The sequence below is a fragment of the Hemiscyllium ocellatum genome, chromosome 6 (assembly GCF_020745735.1).
Source record: "Hemiscyllium ocellatum isolate sHemOce1 chromosome 6, sHemOce1.pat.X.cur, whole genome shotgun sequence".
In the NCBI taxonomy this organism is placed as follows: Eukaryota; Metazoa; Chordata; class Chondrichthyes; order Orectolobiformes; family Hemiscylliidae; genus Hemiscyllium; species Hemiscyllium ocellatum.
The window spans coordinates 122,375,767-122,398,746 of record NC_083406.1 but is presented as its reverse complement, the minus strand read 5'-3'; the positions used below and the strand labels follow the sequence as shown (position 1 = coordinate 122,398,746).

Below are 22,980 nucleotides of genomic sequence, written 5' to 3'. Positions count from 1 at the left end.
ATGGTCCTTCACAATGTCTTTGCAGATTTCCATTTCCATATGTCAGGAAGTCTATTAAGTTCCATTCCCGACTTGGCAAGATGGCAGTGATTCTGTAGAACTGCTGTGGACAGATCTGCCTAACATACTGGTGGTTTTTTGCCATCCCTAGCCAACTTATGTGGTGGAATTATTAGTTTGAAACCTTACAGAACAGACATTTGTTAATATTTGGGAGTGGGAAGGATGCCAAAGGGAAAAGAACAAGCAAACAGCAGCAAGGAGGATACTCCCCTGCAGCACCTACAGCACAGAGACTGCAGCAGCAGCAGCAGCCTCTCTTGACCCCTCCTGGGGACCTGACAGACTCTCAGGAATTGGCTGCGGCGATGGAGGGACTTACCTTGAAAGTTTGGGGCTGTGATTGGGGAGATTTGTGCCCAGGTCCAACCTATTGCATCCATGCTGCAGAAGCATGAGCAGGAGATCCAGGGCCTCTGGGAGATGCTGGAGGAGGTGGAGGGTCGAACTAAGGCCTCGGAAGCTGTGATGGGGTCCTCATCCAGTCAACTCCAGGTGTGGGCCTTGTGAGACCATATCGACGATCTCGAAAATCGAGAGCAGAGAATAAATCTCCGAATTGTTAGGCTTCCTGAAGGTGAGCAGCCAGTGAGCTTCTTTGAAAACAGGCTGCCGAAGTTTTTGGGCCTTTACATCCACTCCAGCAGGCTACAGATTGAAAGGGCTTATCTGGTTACAGTGCACAGGTCAGGGCTGGTGCAGCACCCCCGGTCCTAGTGCACTTCCATTCATATAAGGGCAAGCAAAACGTCATAGAAGCTTTCATATCCTTGGGAAAAGATCCGCAGGCACTGCTGTACAAGGGGTCAAGAGTCATGTTTTTCCAGGATTTCTCTGCAGCTTAATTCGAAAGAGGAAGCCCTTCGATGAAGTTAAAAAGAGGCTGAGGAACCTGGGCATCCAGTACTCCATGAAATACCCCACAGTGCTCCATTTCAGCCACGAGGACTCAGTTTGTAAAATTGACTCTGGATAAAACTAAAAACTTTTAGACACTTTAAATAGATGGATTGGCCTGAAGAATATGGTTTAATGTTTGTTCTCTTTTCTATCTTTTCCCCATGTTTTCCCTTTTTTAAAAAATTCCTTTCTTTCTCCCTAATAATTTCCTTTTTGGAAAGGGGGGAAAAGACCTTGGAATAAGTTGTTCTTTTTTTAATAACTGGATTTTCTGATGGGAAATTTTATGGATATCCTTTATCTCTCCCTTTTTTTTTGTTTGTTCTGTTTCTCTTTTAGACACAAGTAGGGGGGTAACATGAAGCCAGGGATGGGTGGAGAGCTCATCCTGACTTGGTCTTTTTTCTGTTGATTTAAGGGTCATCTCCTTGTTTTTTTTTCTGGCCTAAGGCTGGGGCACAGTCCTGGTTTGCAGGAACTGTGAAGGAGGGGATGGGTAGAGTGAGTGCCCCCTATGGGCAGGGGGAAGAGTCTTCCATTCAAGGTTTTATAGTTGCTTTTTATTTTGTAGTTTTTTGGTCGTCATAATTGTTTATAGTTATGATAGAGTAGTTTTTGTATATATAGTTCTTCGAATCTGAGTCTTTATTTACTTATGCATAGCACTTTGTAAGCAGGGTTCTCCCTCCCAGGGGTTCAAGGGTCTCTGAAAGGGGATATGGCTAAGTATCTTATTAAATGGTGCGCCTGGAACATTAAGGGAAGTCATTCACCTGTTAAAAGGAAAAAAAAAGTGCTTTCTACCCTTAAGAGGGAAAGGGTTGATATTGCTTTGTTACAGGAAGCCCATTTTGATGATGGGGAACACCTGAAATTACAACAGGGGGGTTATGACCAGGTATTCTATTCATCCTTTACTAGTAAAAGTAGGGGAGTGGCGGTACTTATCCAGAAAAATCTTCCGTTCATATTATTAGAGCAGGTAAAAGATGAGCACGGACAGCTTGTGATACTTAAAGCCCTGATACATGGGGAGGAATATGGCATTTTAAATGTCTACTGTCCTCTGGCGCATCCCCTCAAATTTCTGATTTGTGTTTTCTCTAAGTTGAGTGCTTTTGGAACACGGCACATTATTATAGTGGGGAGTGATTTTAATTGTCTTTTGGATCTGACAGTCGACAGGATGCCTTGTGGGCCCCCAACTATTTCTTTGCAGGCCAAGTAGGTGGTTGACTTGTGCAAGGAGTTGAGGTTGGTGGATATTTGGAGATGTCTTCATCCTACCGGTAGGGACTTCACCTTTTTTTCAAACCCACATAAATGCCATACAAGGATTGACCTCTTTCTGGCTGCCTCGGCCCATCTGGATTCGATTATGGGTTGTAAAATTGGGAATATAGCTATCTCTGATCATGCAGCAGTGTATTTGGAGGTTAAGGCCAAGAGTGAGGGGCTAAGTTTGCGGCACTGGCATTTGGACGCTTTTCTCCTTAAGGATTCCAAATTTGTGGAATACTTTTTGGAGGGGTTTCAGGAATTCTTAACTATCAACTCAGGCACGGCTAGTCGTCCATCTATGCAATGGGAGACTGCTAAGGCCTTTGCTAGGGGATTAGCTATTTCCCATTCGGCTAGCCGGAAATGACAGAAGGAGGAACAGCAGTGTCTACTTGAGATGTGGTTGAAAGCCGCTGAGGCGGCTCATTTTGTGTGGCCTTCAGTGACTAAGCTACAGCGGATCACAGCCCTCCGGGCTGTCTTGAATTCAATACTGACACAAAACGCAGAGAAAGAACTTGCTTTTGCTAGACAAAGGCTGTTCGAATATGGGGATAGGCCAGGGAAATATTTAGCGTACCTGACTAGGAAAAAGCGTGCTCCCCAATCCATTACTGACATTAGAGACAGCGCCGGGGTCCTTGCGTATAATGCTAAAAAGATTAATGAGGCTTTTCAGAGCTTTTACTCTGAATTGCATCGGTCTGAAGGTTGCAAGGAGAGGAGGGCTAAAATGGAGACCTTTTTTAAGAACCTGGACCTCCCAGGGGTAACCTTGGAACAGCTTCTCTCCTTAATGCCCCCTTGACAGTTCAGGAAACACAGGAGGCAGCTAGGCAACTTCAGAGTGGGAAAGCGCCTGGCCCTGATGGTCTTCCGGGTGAGTTTTATAAGGAGTTTATAGGGAATCTGACAGGACTGATATTGGAGATGTACAATCACTCCGATATGCATGAATGCCTACCACCATCTTTGAGAGAAGCTAACATTTCCCTAATTCTTAAGAAGGGGAAGGTTCCTGAGTATTGTGCCTCATATAGGCCATCTCTCTACTAAATTCAGATTTCAAGATTCTGTCCAAGATCCTGGCGCATGAGATTGGAAAGGGTGTTGCCCCATTTTATTAAGAAGGACAAGACAGGCTTTATAAGGGGCCATAGGTCCTCTAGTAATATTTGAAGGTTGCTGAATATGGTCCAAGCTTGTCAGCAACGATCAATTCAGGGGTTGGTGATTTCCTTAGATGCAGAGAAAGCATTTGACAGGGTGGAATGGCCGTATCTTTTTTATGTCTTAGAACCGTTTGGTTTGGGTGGAGTCTTTGCTAGGTGGGTGGAGGTTTTATATCACCACCCTCTGGCCACGGTCATCACCAACGGGGTGAAGTCTGGGAATTTTAGGATTGTTAGGGGTAGTCGGCGAGGCTGCCCCCTCTCACCGCTGTTGTTCATGTTGGTGACAGAGCTGCTGGCAGAGGCCATTCGTCAGAATGTCCACATAATCGCTCCGGAAGTGGGATCAAGGGCACCCAAGTTTACACTATATGCAAATGATGTCCTTCTGTTTTTATCAAACAGGATGACCTCCGTACCCATTAATACAACGTATCAATTAATTTAGGGCTATTTCAGGATATACGGTTAACCTTGCAAGATCGGAGGCTATGCCTTTGGGGAACCTTAAGGATGTACCAGAAGTTGAAGGAGGCTCTAAGTTCCCAGGGTTCCGATACCTAGGCATTTTTATTACCCCTAAGTTTGATCTGTTATTTTGGACTAACTTTGCTCACTTGCTCGACAATATTAGGTGAGATCTCCAGAAATGGGAGGCTCCTTCAATTTCATGGCTGGGCCGAATATCTCTCATTAAGATGAATGTTCTTCCTCGTTTGCTTTATCCCATGCATATGCTCCCTATAATGTTTCCCAGGTCAACGCTGCGGAAGCTTATGGGGTGGTTTGGTTCCTTTGTCTGGCATCGTGGGCGGCCCCTGATCAAACTTACTAAATGGAGGTGGCGGAGTTGATTTCCCAGACATCAGGAGATATCAATTGAGTTCCCTGCTGTTCTTTGTCTGTGATTGAGTAGGTAACGATCCAAACTCAATATGGTTTGATATCGAGGCCTCCCAGGCAAAGTGCCCTCTTATTAACCTGTTGTTCATGGATACAATGAGGACAGTTATGGACCACTGCTGGAACCCCATTGCCATTAGTACAATCAAGGCATGGATGGCGATGCGTCAGAGTGAGGGTTGTTTATCCAAGACTTCGCCACTTACACCTATAGTTGGCATGCCAGGGTTCTGACGAGGGATGATGGACTCAGGGTTCAAACTATGGGCAGCAAGAGGAATTTCTAGTTTGGGGGACTTGTTTGAGGGGGGGGGGGGATGCGTCTTGATGTCTTTTGAGCAACTGAGCCGCAAATACCGGTGGCCCAGCAGAGATTTTTTCCTGTTTTTTTCAGGTTAGGGATTTCATCCAGAAGAAGACCTCACTTCTCACCTAAGCTCTATAAACCCGATACAGAGAGGTTGTGCTACATTCCACAAGCACCCTTTCAGTTAGTGTCCTGGGTGGCAGGGCCTGGCAGGATATTAACCGGTTATGTGAGGTCTGGGAGGAAGAGCTGGGAGTAGAGATCTCTTCTGAAACATGGGAGAACATACGGGAGAATTTTCAAAAGATCTCAATCTGTAATAGGACATGCGCTACACAGTTAAAAGTTTTGCACAGGGCTCATCTGACGCCAGACCACCTGGCGAAGTTTAAAAAAGGGGCATCTTCAGTGTGCCCCAAATATAAAATAAGTGTAGGTACTCTTACCCATTGCTTCTGGACATGCCACAGGCTCCGTGTTTACTGGAGCGCTGTGGTGGGAGAGATAGGGAGGGTATTGAGAACTGAAGTCAAAGTAGACCCGATATCTCTCCTCTTAGGTCTACAGAATTTACCATCTTTAGACGGGCATGGGAAGAAACTATTTAATATTCTTGCATACTGTGCACAGAAGAATATTCTGATGAACTGGGTTCTGAGAACCCACCAGGCTTGCTGGAACGGCAGAAATTAATTATGGAGCATGTTCCCTTGGACTTTTTCGCAAACATGGTGCACCACACAACAGACAATTTTTATAAGACGTGGCAGCCCGACTTGAGTTATTTGGATATAGATTTGTCAGTTATTTTAATTAGGGCATTTGTTTAACCAGGATGATTAGATTTGTCAAGACCTGGAGGGGGTCTCCCGAGTTAATACGGGTATATATGCAATGTTCCCGTACCTTTGTTTGGGAGCTTTGCGCCGAGCATAGTTGTTCTGAATTTTGTTTTTATTTTGCTTTTCTTTCTTTTTTTTTGGTGTTGCACAGTGTTAGGGTTTGCTTTATATTATAGGTTAGGTTAGTAGTTAGTAGATAGTAGTTATATTATAATTTGTGTTTTTTTCTTTTTATTATACTGATATTTGTTACTGATCTTTTCCAATACTTTTACATGTTTGTAAAGTTGTAAAAAAATTTGCTAATATATTTACAAAAAAATTCCATTCCCATTGTGGTAGGGCATGGAGCCACAGAGCCAAACTCAGTATTATTTCATATATGCACAAGGCATGAACAAAGCAGTGGAGGATTGAGACACTTGAATTGAAGAAAGCTGCATCAATTCCTCCTCGTGCAGTCTGGAAATATTCTATCCAATACCTCTGTATATGGCTTGGTGCTATATACAGCTTTTTAATACAATTGTGATTTGCGTTTCAATATAAGATTATGGTTGCGTGAGACTAACAGATCTACAAAATAGATTATGCAGAGCAAGAAATATAATTTACAATGAAATGAGAAGGGGCGATGTTGTATCTGGCCCTACGAAATGAGGCAGGTGAAGTGGAGAACATCAGAGTGGGGGAGCATTTGGGAAATAGCTTGCGCCCTCTCCCCCCTCCCCTCCCTTGGCATGCGGTCTTTCCCTCCCTCGGCGTGCACCTTCTCCCTTGCTCGCTACCCCGGAGCAGGCGCTTCCTCCCCCCTCGGCATGCGCCTTCTCCCTCCCACCCTTCCTCCCCCGTCGATGTGCACCTTCTCCCTCCCTTCCCCTCCCCCCCTCGGCGTGCGCCTTCTTCCCCCCCCTCGGCGTGCGCCTTCTCCCTCCTCCTCCTCCTCCTCCTCCTCCCCCCCGGCGCGTGCCTTCTCCCTCCCCCCCACTGCGCACGCCTTCTCCCTCCCACCCACCCCCCTCCCTCCATGGCGCACGCCTTCTCCCGCCCACCCACCCCCCCTCCCTCCAAGGCACACGCCTTCTCCCACCCACCCCCTCCCCCCATGGCGCACGCCTTCTCCCTCCCACCCACCCCCCTTGGCACGCGCTCTCTCTCTCTCTCCCCCCCCCCCCCCCCACCCTCAGCACCTTCTTTTCCTTCCCACCCACTCTTTCCCCCCCCCCCCATCGCCCCTCCTCGACACGCACTCTCTTCCCCTCTGAGGTTTCCTCTGTTCTCTATCATAATTCAATCTGTTTCAGTTTCTTATGTCTCTCTTTTGCCTCTAATTCAAGCTGGTTCATTTGCATTTGAATTTTAGCAATTTCCAAAGTTTCTGAGGGCATTTCCAACAATCATAGATGTTGAGCTGTTGTTGCTATTACCTCACCGTTTTTGCACAGACAAAGGCAACCCTGACTCCAGCAGGTCTTTCAATTTCGAAAGCTTTACCCTACTCACTTGCTGTAAAACTCCCAAATTGACTTTTTCCATCCTCTGGAAATTCCTACTGACTGAAATAACCATTTTTACAAAAATCGCACTGTGTCTTAACAAGCGAATTCAGCACCCAAAACAAAGGACACTAACACCGCCTGCTGCCTTTGAGTCCAATAATCCTAAATCCACTCCTGAATTTTGATCCTGACAAGAGCCCCCAATTTGTAATGGACCAAAGCAGACCCCCTCAAATTATATTAAGAAGGTAGCCTAGATCCAGAGTGAGAGATGGATGTTGCTGGCTGACCATCTTGAACTGCGTAAAAACAATGACTGTAGATGCTAGAAACCAGATTCTGGATCAGTGGTGCTGGAAGAGCACAGCAGTTCAGGCAGCATCCAACGAGCAGCGAAATCGACGTTTCGGGCAAAAGCCCTTCATCAGGAATAAAGGCAGTGAGCTGGAAGCATGGTGCTGTATGTAGACTTACAATGCCCTTAAAGAAGGGATTATAGGGTTTTGAACCAGTGATAGAGAAGGAATGGTGATATATTTCCAAGTCAGGATGGTCAGTGGCTTGGAGGTGAACCTGCAGAGGATGATGTCTCCATACATCTGATGCCCTTGCCCTTCTAGATGGAGGTGGTTGTAAGTTTAGAGGGTGGTGTCTAAGTATTTTTGATGAATTTCTGCAGTGCATCTTGTAGACAGTACACATAGCTGCTACTGAGCATTGCTTGTGGATGTGGTGCCAATCAAGTGGGCAGCTTTGTCCTGGATATCAGACTTTTTGAGTGTTGTTGGAGCTGTATCAATCCAGGCAGGTGGGGAGTATTGCACCACACTCTTGACATGTGCCTAGTAAATGGTGGATAAGTTTTGGGAGACAGGTGGTGAGTTACTCGAGCAGAATTCCCAGTCTCTGACCTTCCCCCATAGCCACAAGTGTATATGGTGAGTCTGGTTCTGGTCAACAGTAACTCCCAGGATATTGATAGGGCTTTAAGCAATGATAATGCCATCAAACATCATTGATGTTGATGGTTATTAGCATCTGTGTAGCATTAATGCTACTTGCCATTTGTCAGTCCAAGCCTGGATATTGTCCTGATCTGTCAGACTGGATGTGTGGTTAGTCAGGGAGCTTTGCACCTGAGTGCTACATTGTTAGAGCTTATTGCCTTTTGCACAGGATGTGAAACCAATACCTGTTTGGTTTGTTAGTTTTAGACCTACATATTAACAGTGACTACACTTGAAAAATAGTTAATTGGCTGTAAACCACTTTTAGATTTCGTATGGTTGTGTAAATTTCTTTCGAAATGCAAGTTTTAGCTTGAAAGAATGTGCTGAACACGTGATTGCAGGATGGTGGGTTTCAGGTATATGGATAATTGGGGCTCATTCTGGGGAAGGTGGGACCTCGGCAAACAGGATGGTCTTCACTTGAACCAGAGGGTTACTGATATCCTGAGTGGAATTTGCTGGTGCTATTTGGGTGGGTTTAAACTAGCTCAGCAGGGGGATGGGAACCTGTGGTGTAGTTGCAGTGTACAGAAGGATGAGAGTAGGGAGGACATGGACAGGATTTCATGGCCACAGGAATGTGCTGACAGACAGCAAGCTGGTTTGAAGTGTGTCTACTTCAAGTCCAGGAGTATCTGGAATATGGTAGGTGAGCTTGCAGCATGGATAGGTACCTGGGACTTCGACGTTGTGGTCATTTCGGAGACATGGATAGAGCAGGGTCAAGAATGGATGTTGCAGGTTCCAGGGTTTAGATCTTTTATTAAGATCAATGTTGGTGGTAAAAGAAGGGGAGGTGTGGCTTTGTTAGTCAAGGACAGTATCATGGCTGAGAGAACCTTTGGCGGGAACTCGTCTACTGAGTTAGTATGAGCTGAGATTAGAAACCGGAAAGGTGAGATCACACTGGGATTTTTTTTTAAAGGCCTCAGCAACGTTCCAGGGATGTGGAGGAGAGGATTGGCAAAATTATTCAGGTAGGAGTGAAAGGAACAGGGTTGTCACTATAGGAGACTTTAACTTGCCCAACATTGACTGGAAATGCTACGTCGGATGGATCAGTTTTTGTCCAATGTGTGCAGGAGGGTTTTCTGACACGGTATGTCGAAAGGCTGGCAAGAGGGGAGGCCACTCTGGATCTGGTACTTGGTAATGAACCAGGCCAGGTGTTTGATTTAGTGGCAGGTGACCACTTTGGAGAGAGTGACAATAATTTGGTTACATTTAGTTTAATGATGGAAAGGGATAGGTACATACCACAGGGCAAGAGTTACAGACAGGAGAAGAGCAATTATAATACGATTAGGCAGGACTTAGGAGGCAGGGAATGGGGCAGCCAAATGTAGGAGATGGGAACAGTTGAAACATAGAGCTGGTTTAAGGAACAGATACTGCATGTCCTTAGTAGGTATGTTCCTGTCAGGCAGGGAGGAAGTGATCAGGTAAAGGAACCATGATTTACTAAAGAAATTGTATCTCTTGTTAAGCGGAAGAGGGAAGCTTATGTGACGTTGAGACAAGATGGTTCAGATGAGGCGATGGAGAGTTACAGATTAACTAGGAATGATTTAAAGAGAGAGTTAAGAGGAGCAAGGAGGGGACATGAGTAGGTAGAATAAAGAAGAACCCTAAAACTTTCCTTAGGTATGTGAGGAATAACAGGATGACGAGGGTAGGAATAGGGCCAGTCAAAGACAGAAGTGGGAAGTTGTGTGTGGACCTTGTGAAAATCAGAGGGGTACTAAACAAATATTTCCCATCTGTTTTCACTCAGGAAAATATTGTAAAGGAGAAGACTGAGATACAGGCTATTAGACTAGAAAGGATTGAGGTTAGTAAAGAGGAGCTGTTATCAAGTCTAGAATGTGTGAAAGTAGATAAGTCCCCTGGGCTGGATGAGATTTATCCAAGGATTCTCTGGGAAGCTAGAGAGGAGATGGTGGAGCCTTTGGCCTTGATCTTTGATTCATCATTGTCTATAGGTTTAGTACAAGAGGACTGGAGGATTGCAAATGTTGTGCCCTTGTTCAAGAAGGGCAGTAGAGATGACCCAGGTAATTATAGACTAGTGAGCCTTACTTCTGTTTTAGGAAAAACTTTGGAAAGGATTATAAGATTTATTATCATCTAGCAAACAGCAACTCGATTGGAGATAGTCAACACGATTTTGTCAAGGGCAGGTTGTGTCTCACAAACCTCATTGAGTTTTTTTGAGAAGGTGACCAAGTATGTAGATGAGGGTAGGGCGGTTGATGTATATATAGACTCTAGTAAAGCCTTTGATAAGGTTCCACATGGTAGGCTTTTGGAGAAAATGTGGAGGCATGGGACTGAGTGTGATTTAGCAGTTTGGATTAGAAACTGACTTTCTGTAAGAAGGCAGCGAGTGGTGGTTCATGGAAAATATTCAGCCTGGAGTCCAGTTGCTAGTGATGTGCCGCAAAGGTCTGTTTTGGGACACTGCTGTTTATCATTTTGATAAATGACTTGAACGCAAGCATAGGGGGATGGGTTAGTAAGTTTGCAGATGACACTAAAGTTGGTGGAGTAGTGGACAGTTTGGAAGAATGTTACAGATTCAGGGGGACTTGGAAAAACTATAGAATTGGGCTGAGAGGTGACAAATGGAGTTCAATCCCCCTAGATGTGAGGTGATTCACTTTGGGAAGAATAACAGGAAGGCAGAATACTGGGTCAATGGAAAGATTCTTGGTAGTGTGGATGTGCAAAGGGATCTTGGTGTTGGTGCATAGACCCCTGAAAGTTGCCACCCAAGTTGATAGTGCTGTTAAGAAGGCATACAGTATGTTAGGTTTTATAGGTAGAAGGATTGAATTCCAGAGCTGTGATGTCATGCTGCAACTGTACAAAACGCTAGTGCGGCCTCACTTGGAATACTGTGTGCAGTTCTGGTCGCCCCATTACAGGAAGGATGTGGAAGAATTGGAAAAGGTTTAGAGGAGATTTACCAGGATGTTGCCTGGTCTGGAGGGAAGGTCTTCTGAGGGAAAGGCTGAGACATTTGGGTTTGTTGTCATTGGCCATCTTCTCTCCAAAGAGATTTAATAGAGACATAAAAGCTGATCAGTGGATTAGGTAGGGTGGACAGTGAGAGTCTTTTTCCTAGGATAATGACGTCCGCTTGCATGAGGGGGCATAGCTGCAAACTGAGGGGTGATAGATTTAAGACAGATGTCAGAGGCAGGTTCTTTACTTAGCGAATGGTAAGGGTGTGGAATGCCCTGCCTGCCACTGTAGTTAACTCAGCCACATTAGGGGCATTTAAACAGTCCTTGGATAAGCACATGGATGATGATGGGATCGTGTTGGGGGATGGGCTTAGATTAGTTCGCAGGTCGGTGCAACATCGAGGTTCTGAGCTGTTATGTTCTATGTTAGTTACCGGTCTACAGAGTTAGTGGACAGTTTTCTCCAGTGCAGGTTTATTTTTTACCCCTCCAACAATGTCTTTCAAGTGAATTGTTTGGTAATTATTGCATTACCTTTTGTGGGAGTTTGCTGTGCAAATTGCCATGTTTCTTACAGCGTAACTGCAACTATTCTTCAGTTTTGTTTAATTGGCAATGAACTGCTTTGAGAGTTGGTGAAAGGCCCCCTGTGAATGCACCTTTTAATTTATTTGGACCTTTTTCTCTTTTAAATCATTGTACTTTACTGCTGACATTATGATACTGTCTTCGAGGAGAAAGTGAGGACTGCAGATGCTGGAGATCAGAGCTGAAAATGTGTTGCTGGAAATGCGCAGCAGGTCAGGCAGCATCCAAGGAACAGGAGAATCGACGTTTCGGGCATAAGCCCTTCTTCAGGAATGATACTGTCTCTTAATGTTCCAAGCCTTTCATCCTTTCCTGTTCCTGCTGGAAGGAATATTTAATTGTGAATCTGACCCATGTTACAGCTAGTTTTCAACTACCATGGTGTTTTTCATGTATTTCGGTAAATGATTCTGGTTTCCCAGATTTATTTCCTCTAAACAGACATATTTCAAAGCATGAAAGATCTTAAGTTTATGCAGTGTCTTCAATTTTGACATTGGAAACCATTTTAGTACCGTTGACAGTTTATTATCATGTCCTAAAATCAAGTGCAGGGATCCAGGAGTACAGTGAAATGTTTACAAAGTAGCCATTCCATCTTAGGTACAAAGACAAAGAGGTACAAAATCTTCGATACAAAGTAGAAAATTAATGAAATAAGGTAAAAATTAAACCTTACAGTCCTCCTTTGTGTCATGTCAAAAAAACTGTCCTCCTTTAGCCATGAGTCTGCAGAAGTTCTATGCTGGGCTTCCTCACGAGGGCTGGATCTCCTCTGTACAGTGCTCAGTCTCCTGGGTGTGCACTGCTCTGCGATGCTGTCTTACTGTTGACTGCGAGAGTCCAGTCCACTTTGCCAGACATCTTGCCGCTGACTGTGATCCATACTCATTAGCCACCTTGCTGCAGATAGCCAGAATCCCGATTTGGTACAACACCGAGCCCCTAAGCTGCTTCCAAACTCCGGACTTTGAAGAAGGCTGCAGCAGCATCGTGCTAGCTGCCTTGTGCCAAATACCCACCCTGGGCCCACAGCCACTGCTGTCCCTGCTGCTTCCACGACTGAGCTCCCTCCAGAAGGTGAGGTGAAAAAAACCCCAAAAACTGATTTTTTTAAAAAGCAAAAGAGATCAGAACAGATAAGGTATGGCCCAACACCCCTACTCCGTTGTCATCTTGGAAGAAAAATCAGCAAAGTTGTCCCAGCCTAACATGTACCCATCCATACCTACTCTGTTTTCCACCTTTCAGCCAACTTGCAATTTTTGACGCCAAGGGCTTATCCATCTCAAACGTTTCTAATATCACTTTGCCAGCGTAGTTCTTATTGCCTACATCTGATTGCTCTTAAGAGATAGTCAGTGAACTGCTATCTTGAAAGACTGCTGGGAGATTGTAGGCTTGTAAGGAAAGTTGAACCACTGATGATGAAGGAGCGATGGTGTCCATCTAAGCTATGATAATGTGTGATTTTAGAGAGGATTTGGCATCATTATGCAATAATTTATGAAAGAAGTGACAGGGAAGCAGGTTTTGTCATATTGGACTTCCTACAGCAAAACCGAGCTGTTGGGGAAATTTATTGTGTCCCTCAGTTTGAAACTTGGTGAAAATATCCCTGCTGTAAATAAGCAAATAACCAGGAACACAGAATTACAATAGTTACATGGTATAAGGAGGCCAATAGGCGCATTGTGTACTGATCCACAACATGACACTGCAACTGTACTATCATTGAACTTGACCAACTTGCATTAAAAAAAACAAATGAATGGATCTCTTTTTCTCTCCTAGGTATCAGAAGCATGTACATACTTACAGGATCTTACCCGATGAAGATGATTTTCTGGCAGTACAGGTGAGAGAAGGCAGACTGAGGCTGATTGGCACTTTAGTTCTATGTTTCTGTGCTGTCAATAATGTAATGTTATTAACCACACATGGCCAACTGGGAATCCAGATGTAGCTAATTGAATTTCTTCATGAGTTGATGAGTCAGATTCTGTTGAACATGTGATCAGAGTATTCCATATTTGTATGGCATATGCATGCTCTCTGTAACCCTTTTTATTAGTTGGTAAAGTACCAGCATATGAAGCATGTTTTGTTTCACATGAAATAGATATGAGATATGACCATTGTGTAAGAGAATTATCGGCATGCAACTTGATAGTCACCATTGGACAAAAGTTGGATTGAATTGAAACAAAAATCATGAATGGTACGTGAGTGTTGCTGGTTGGACCAGCATTTATTTTCCATCATTATATGCTGTTGTGAAGATGGTGGTGAACGTCCTTCTTGAATTACTGCAGTTTATTTGGTGCAAGTTGACCTACAATGCTATTAGGGAAGGTGTTCCTGGATTTTGATCCAGTAGCAGTGAAGGAACAGATATCTTCCCAAATCAGGATGGTGGTGTATCCATGAATCTAATGTTCTTGTCCTTCTAGGTGGTAGAAGTTGTAGATGGTGGCTGAAAGAGCATAACAAATGTGAACAAGAGTAGACCATATGATCTGTTGAACCTGCTCCATCATTAAATCTGATCATGGCCGGACAAGAGCTCCACATTCCTGCTAATTCCTCATATCCTGTGATTGCCTAAGAGACCAAATATTTGGCTACCTCAACATTGAATATATTCAAATGATGGAACTCTTTGGGATAATGATTTCCAAAGATGAACACGAGTGAAGAAGGTTTTCCAGATTTCAGTTCTTGAATGAACAGCTGCTTATCCCGAGACTGTCCCTGTGTTCTAGATTTTCCTGTTGGGGAAACAATTTGGTTATCATGTCCTGTCACAACTTTTAATATTTTCTTCTTGGAATACTAATGTCACTAGCAAGGCTGGTAATTTTTGTTCATCTCTAATTCATTAGAGAAGCTGCTGATGAGTCACTGCCTTGATGTGCTGTGTTCATGTGGTGTAAGTAGATATTAATTTGGAGTAGAATATGGAGGCTCAAGCATTGATGATGATGATCTCGTGTTTTTCATTAAAACAGACTTCTCAAGGCGTGCAGGTGAGACGCTTCAAAACACTGACTGAACTTATCACGTCCTACCTCCAGCCAAACCAGGGCCTGGTCAGTACACTGCTGTATCCTGTAGAGAGGGAGGACAAGAAGGAGACAGCCGAGGACAAGGACTACTCAGGTATTTTTTTTGTTTGGAGGGGCTGAGTTATTACAAGCACTGACTAGTTTCTTCAGCTCAATGGGAACTGATGTTTCAAGACTAATGATCATTCATTCATTTGTAACCCTTCACCCTAACATTATTTTCATAGCTTCTTCGTTGTCTATCCTTTTCCTCTGCTGGCCCACCTTGAGCTGTCTTCAATCACACCTCACCAGTGACATTGACTCCTCTCTCCTGGGCTTAAATTGCGAACTTTTCACCTTTCCTTCCTGCTGCCTCCACCAGTTAACACATGGTTCCCTTTCCTCAAGCTTTCGGAACTGCTATCTTCATTCCTCCAAATAAACAAGCCACGACAACTCCTATCTAACAGATGCCCTTAATCAACACATTGACTGAAATTCTTGACCTAAATTTTTTGAAACTTTTTTAAAATTTGAGGTTACAAAGTTTCTCCTTATCTTGCTGGTAATTTAGAAATCCCTTGATGGATTGGTGGATTTGAACTCGATTTTAATTATTGTTGAATTTTGCTCATCCATTTCTCATAATGCTGATAAGGCAGTTCACATAACACTGGATTCCTTCTGTATCCCAGTGCAGCCAATTCTGCTTCAACACCACTCTAAATCTTGCTACAGTTGTTGAATTACCACATTGCTTTCCAACATCAACTCTAGGTCTCTGATAATTGCCTCAAACTAAATATGGGGAAGATCAAAGCCACTGTTTCAGTCCCTGCCATGAACTCCATTCCCTTGCCCCAAGCTACACCCCTCAACCTAACAATTGTCAGAAGCCAAATCGGACTGTTCGCATCTTTGGTTTTATGTTTGACCTTGTCCTTCCAAAGCATTCACTTTATCAAGACCATCTATTTCTATCTCAGTAATGTGGCCAGCATCTGGCCTTCTGTCAGCTCACTGCCACTGAAATCAATGCCTTTGTTCCCTTTTCGTCTTACCTGAGTGTTCACTAGGCTGACCCCCTTAATCTTAAATTCATTAAAAACTCTTCTGTCTGTGCCCAAATTTGCACAAAGTTTCATGCACCCATCACCCACTGTGCTTGCTTATCTGCACTGGCTGGGGAATCAATTTTAAAATGTTCATAGTTGTTTTCAAATCTGTTTGTAGTCGTGTCCCTTCTTGTTTCTGCAATCTCCTTAAAGCTTCACAACCTTCCAAGATCTCTCTGTTCCTCCAATTCTGCCATCATCTGTATTCCTACTTTTAACGACTCCACCATCGGCCCCTGCTCAGCCGCCTGGGACTTGAGCTTTGAATTCACCTTGTAAATCTCTCTGCTTCACTTCCCATCTTTCCAATGAGGTATGTGGTAGCTCCATTTTCTTAATGAGGACTGAAAACTTTCTACCTCTTCCCACTATTTGCATGGAGCAAATTGTAGATTTTAATTTTTAAAAATCTTTTTGTAGATGGTGAAGATGAGAAGCCACCTTTACCCCCTCGCTCTGCTTCTACCAGTTTCAGTGGCAGTGCTGGCACTTGCCTTAGTCCGGTCGCGCAAGATGGAGCAGCAGACAGGTAAATTGAAGTCAAGGAGTACAAGACATCACACTAGTAAGAACGCCAGTGCAGTTAGTTTCCTCAATGGATGTTCAATAAGGCATGCCATGGGAACAGCTCTTTTCTTAAAATGTTTGATGGAATTTAGGCATTGCTGGCAAGGCCAGCATTTGTTGCCTGTCCTTAATTGCACCCTTGAAATTACCACGTCAGGGTTGGAGAACATGTTCTTAACATTAAAGTAGAGTTGAAGTCGCACGGAGACTAGACCAGTAACGTTGGTAAATTTCATTCCCAATGTGAGTTAGATCTTTTCTGCATGATGGTGAGTTGTCATGACAATACCGTTCTTCATCATCGAGATAATTTTATATTTTCAGTTGTATTAATTAAATTTAAATTTCCCTGGCTGCTGTCGTGGGAGTCATAGAGATGTACAGCAGGGAAACAGACCCTTTGGTCCAAACTGTCCACGCCGACCAGATATCCCAACCCAATCTCTAGTCCACCTGCCAGCACCCAGCCCCTATCCCTCCAAACCCTTCCTATTCATATACGCATCCAAATGCCTCTTAAATGTTGCAATTGTACCAGCCACCACCACATCATCTGGCAGCTCATTCCATACACGTACCACCCTCTGCATGATAAAGTTGCCTCTTAGGTCTCTTTTATATCTTTCCCCTCTCACCCTAAACCTATGCCCTCTAGTTTTGGACTCCTATCCATGCCCTTCATAATTTTGCAAACCTCTATAATGTCACCCCTCAGCATCTGACACTCCAGGGAAAACACTCCCAGCCTGTTCAGCCTCTCCCTATATCTCTAATCCTCCAGCCTGGCCACATCCTTGTAAATCTTTTCTGAACCCTTTCAAGTTTCACAACATCTTTCCGATAAGAAGGAGACTAGAATTGCACTCAATATTCCAACAGTTGCCTAACCAATGTCCTGTACAGCCACAACATGACCTCCCAACTCCTGTACTCACTACTCTGACCAATAAAGGAAAGCATCCAAACACCTTCATTCCAGCATCCACAGTAATTTGCCACCTTCACTATCCAATCTACCCGTGACTCCACTTTCAAGGAGCTATGGAGCTGCACTCCAAGGTTTCTATTTTCGGCAACACTCCCTAGGACCTTACCATTAAATGTATAAGTCCTGCTAAGATTTACTTTACCAAAATGCAGCACCTCGCATTTATCTGAATTGAACTCCATCTGCCACTTCTCAGTCCATCGGCCCATCTGGTCCAGATCCTGTTGTAATCTGAGTTAACCCTCTTCGTTGTCCACTACACTTCCAATTTTGGTGTCATCTGCAAACTTAATACCTGTACCTCTTATGCTCGCATCCAAATCATTCATGTAAATGATGAAAAGTAGAGGACCCAGCACCGATCCTTGTGGCACTCCATTGGTCACAGGCCTCCAGTCTGAAAAACAACCCTCCACCACCACCCTCTGTCTCCTACCTTTGAGCCAGTTCTGTATCCAACTGGTTGGTTCTCCCTTTATTCTATGAGATCTAACCTTGCTAATCATTCTCTCATGGGGAACCTTGTCGAACGCCTTACTGAAGTCCATGTCGATCACATCTACTGCTCTGCTCTCATCAATCTTCTTTGTTACTCTTCAAAAAACTCAATCAAGTTTGTGAGACATGATTTCCCACGCACAAAGCCATGTTGACTATCCCTAATCAGTCCTTGCCTTTCCAAGTATATGTACATCCTGTCCCTCAGGATTCCCTCCAACAACTTGCCCACCACTGAGGTCAGGCTCACCAGTCTATAGTTGGCTGGCTTGTCTTTACCGCCCTTAAACAGTGGAACATAGTTTGCCACCCTCCAATCTTCCGGCACCTCACCTGTGACTATTGACGATACAAATATCTGAACAAGAGTCCCAGCAATCACTTCTCTAGCTTCCCACAGAGTTCTCGGGTACACCTGATCATGTCCTGGGGATTTATCCACCTTTAACCGTTTCAAGATATCCAGCACTTCCTCCTCTGTAATCTGGACATTTTGCAAAATGTCACCATCTATTTCCCTACAGTCTATATCTTCCATATCCTTTTCCACAGTAAATACTGATGCAAAATGTTAATTTAGTATCTCCCCCATTTTCTGTGGCTCCACATGAAGGCCGCCTTGCTGATCTTTGAGGGACCCTATTCTCTCCCTAGTTACCCTTTTGTCCTTAATATATTTGTAAAAACCCTTTGGATTCTCCTTAATTCTATTTGCCAAAGCTATCTCATGTATCCTTTTTGCCCTCCTGATTTCCCTCTTAAGTATACTCCTACTTCCTTTATACTCTTCTAAGGATTCATTCGTTTTATCCTGTCTATATCTGACATATGCTTTCTTCTTTTTCTTAACCAAACCCTCAATTTCTTTAGTCATCCAGCATTCCCTATACCTACCAGCCTTCCCTTTCACCTTTACAGGAATATACTTTCTCTGGATTCTTGTTATCTCATTTCTGAAGGCTTTCCATTTTCTAGCCATCCCTTTACCTGCGAACATCTGCCTCCAATCAGCTTTTGAAAGTTCTTGCCTAATACCGTCAAAATTGGCCTTTCTCCAATTTAGAACTTCAACTTTTAGATCTGGTCTATCCTTTTCCACCACGATTTTAAAACAAATAGAATTATGGTCGCTGGCCCCAAAGTGCTCCCCCACTGATACCTCAGTCACCTGCCCTGCCTTATCTCCCAAGAGTAGGTCAAGTTTTGCACCTTCTGTAGTAGGTACATCCACATACTGAATCAGAAAATTGTCTTGTACATAGTTAAGAAATTCATCTCCATCTAAACCTTCAACACTATGGCAGTCCCAGTCGATATTTGGAAAGTTTAAATCCCCTATCATTACTACCCTACTATCCTTACAGATAGCTGAGATCTCCTTACAAGTTTGTTTCTCAATTTCCTTCTGACTATTGGGGGGTCTATAATACAATCCCAATAATGTGATCATCCCGTTCCTATTTCTCAGTTCCACCCAAATAACTTCCCTGGATGTATTTCCGTGAATATCCTCCCTCAGCACAGCTGTAATGCTATCCCTTATCAAAAATGCCACTCCCCCTCCTGTCTTGCCTCCCTTTCTATCCTTCCTGTAGCATTTGTATCCTGGAACATTAAGCTGCCAGTCCTGCCCATCCCTGAGCCATGTTTCTGTAATTGCAATGATATCCCATTCCCATGCTCCTATCCATGCCCTGAGTTCATCTGCCTTACCATCTCCATTCTCACTAGGAGCATGTTCAAATCTTCAAAGCACTTTTCATGAAGTGCAAAGCAGCAAACCTGAACCTTTCCATTGCTATTCTACAAGTAAGAGTGACACCTCTGGATCTGAGCTGCTTGTACACAAGCCAATGAAAGTAAGTATTGCAAGTGCAGCAGGTGGTGAAAAATGAATGGCGGAGCAGGCTCTAGAGGCAAAACAGCCTACTTCTGTTCCTATTTCTTTATGGTCTTAAGAAGGCAAATGGTATTTTGGCCTTCATAGCAAAGTGGATTTGAGTGCAGGAGCAGGATGTCTTGCAGTTTAACAGGAGCATGGTGAGGCCACACCTGGAGTATTTGCAGTTTTGGTCTCCTTTTCTGAGGAAGGTCTCTTTAATCTAAGTACAAAGAATGTTCACTAGACTGATTCCTGGGATGACTGGACTGATATATGGAGCAAATTTGGAATGATTAGGATTATATTCACTGGAGTACAGAAGAGTGAGAAGGGGATCTCATAGAAACCAATAAAATCCTAATAGGTCTAGATAGAATAAATGCAGGAACGATGTTCCCTATGATTGAGAAGTCCAGAACTGGGGGTCACAGTCTAAGGGTACAGGTTAGGCTATTTAGGACAGATGAAAAATTTTATCACCCAGAGAGTGGTGAGCCTGTGGAATTCTCAGGCTGCTATTGAGTCAGTCTGCATTTCCTACTGCCTTGGGAAAGCAGCCAACGTAATCGAAGACCCTAGTTATACTCTCTTCCACCTTTTTTCATTGAGCAGAAAACACATACCAACAGATTCAAGAACAGCTTTTTCCCCATTGTTATCAGACTTATGAATGGACTGTCATATACTGGAGTTGATCTTTCTCTGCATCTTCTTTGTAGCTGCAACACTATATTTTGCGTTCTGTTCTATTGCTCTGAGGTACTTGTGTAAGGTACAATTTGTGTGGTTAACACGCAAAACAAAAGTTTTCACTGTATCTTGGTATGTGTGACAATAATAATAAAGCAATTCACAGAAATCAATTGATGCCAAAATATTAAAAATTTTCAATAGTGAGTTAGACATAGTTCTCAGGACCAAAGGGATCAAAGAATATGGAAGAAAGCGGGGACAGGGTACTGAGTTGGATGATCAGCCTTGATCATATTGAATGGCAGAGCATACTCAAAGGGCTGAGTGGCCAAGTCCTCCTATTTTCTCTATTTCTATTCCTTTCTCTGTGCCATATTCATTTGGCTCTCACCCAAATGCACTGAGCTTGTATTGTCAAGGTGCAGCCTGTATTCAGGCCATGCAGATTCTAAAGGCCATACAGAAGGAGAGCAATACTGAGAGCCTGCTCTGCAAGTTACAGATTTAGCTGTAAAAATAACTATCTTATTGCACCGGTATCTTCAGTAAGCCCCTAAACACGCTGAAATGAAGTCATTCAAGTTCATGGGTGACTTCAGTGCGAAAGGGTTAATTTGATTTTCTGAGATGGAACCTGTGATTCACCCTTAAAGCTTTCAGCTAAGTTACTCAAAATTAATACAAATACTAACTGTAACTACTTGTAATTTTGAAAATATTATCTTTCACTGATTTGTGCACTGAGATATTACTGCTCAGAAAAAGTTTGACAGCTGTCTTCCTCCCTGTACTGAGTTCTGTTCAGTGAAAGCGTTCCTACTTTTGGGTTGAGGCTGCTAATTCAAGTTTTATTGCAGAACATAGGAACGGGATCAGGCCATTGACTGCCTTAAGCCTGATCCACCGATCTTTTAACTTATACCTTGGAAGTTTTTGCCTCAGTGCTACGTTGTTAGAGAAGCTCATTCTTGGATAAACTTTTAATCTGAGGTTTGTCTCCTGTACAGGTGGATGTTAAAGATCATGTTGGAATATGGAAAGTATTTTGGGATAGCTAAGGATATTAGACTGCAGCTTTGCAAATCTGTTCTCAATACTTGATGTCATTAACTCAAAGGTCTCTGTTTGATGTGCCTTCAATGGAATTTAGCTGGAGCAGCAGCTAGGTACAGATGAGCCAGCATCCTAGAATTGTGAAATTGATTAGTGATTCCCATCCCAGGTTGCTCTCTGTTAGCCCTTGGATAGGCAGTGAGAACAAGATTTGACTCAGCTGTGCCGGTTTCCAGGTGGACTAACTTGCTAACACACTTGGCTCAATTGAAGAGTACATATTTGGATGAAGGTTACATGTGGAAGCTGATCCTGGAATGAAGTTGCACATACAGCAAAGAGATAATTGAGGTGAAAAAGAGGAGAAACTCTCTAACCTGCTGCTCTGAAGAAACCTCTTTAAAACAGAATTAGAACCAGCTGAAGCACTCAAAGCACATGCCACAAACATTACAGTGGTTATTGATCATTTCGTTCTGGTGTCAAACCGCAGGCTCACCATCATGCAGGTGTCATGTTCATATCTAATGTGCAGAGGTTTTATTTCTTCTCCCCCGCATTATCCCCTCACCACATCAAAATCTTTCCCCCTCACTTTACATCGAATGTACTGCATAAAAACTAGTCACTAATATCTTTGTGTATCACTGTTTATCTCCCTCATGATCCTCCTCCATCCTTTGTCATGTAACTTTAACAGCATAGAATTGTATTCCTTTCTCCTTTACTTATTTATTGAACTGCATCTTTATTACATCCATAATTATCCACATCAACTGCCTGTTGTATCACTGTTCATATTCTCACCACTTTCTGGTTAAATAAATTTGTTCTAAATCCCTCTTTGGTAGTGATGCATATTGAGGGCTTCTGGTTTTGCTTTCAGCACACTGTATCTAATGTTAACCTTTTCTAATTTCAAATTCATCAGCCTTCTCTTCTTTTTCAAGAGTAAAGTGTCCCAGCCTGTTCCTTCTTTCTTAATTGGTGTAATCTTTCAGAGCTCAGTCTCCAGCTTTGTAATTCTTTTTTTGGACCATCTTTAGTTGCTCTGCATCCTTTTTTTTATAATAAGGAAGCCACAATTGATAGTGTGATAGCGTGGTCTAACCAATGTCCAATACTTTCAGGTGTTAACGAATTCCACTCCCTAAGCCAAATGACTGTTTTACATTTTCCATTTAAAATTAAGACTATAACAAAGAAATATGTCCTAAAGTGTTTCAATTAAATTATTTAGCACATTACTCTTTAGTGGGACCTTGCTTTGTGAAAATTGGCTGACATTTTTTTGACATTATAACAGCTGATTACATTTCGAGTCATTGAGATGTACAGCACAGAACGTCTCTATGGTCCCTTTGGTCTAACTCATCCATGCTGACCAAATATCCTAACCTAATCTAATCCCATTTGCCAGCGCTTGGCCCATATCCCTCTAAACTCTTCCTATTCATATATCCATCCAGATGCCTTTTATATGTTGTAAGCATAGCAGCCTCCACCACTTCCTCTGGCAGCTCATTCCATACACGCCCCCATCCTCTGCGTGAAAAAGTTGCCCCTTAGGTCCCTTTTATTATTTTTCCCCTCTCACCCTAAA

At 43.3% G+C, this 22,980-nt stretch overlaps 1 protein-coding gene across 1 annotated transcript in view; it reads left to right on the top strand.

Moving 5' to 3' along the window:
- Positions 1-22,980, top strand: part of inppl1a (inositol polyphosphate phosphatase-like 1a) — a 231,278-nt gene that overhangs the window by 82,710 nt on the left and 125,588 nt on the right. The window contains exons 2-4 of the mRNA XM_060826353.1: positions 13,326-13,389; positions 14,543-14,693; positions 16,117-16,225. Of these exons, the coding sequence (XP_060682336.1) occupies positions 13,326-13,389; positions 14,543-14,693; positions 16,117-16,225 (324 nt within the window). The remainder of the gene's footprint in view (positions 1-13,325; positions 13,390-14,542; positions 14,694-16,116; positions 16,226-22,980) is intronic.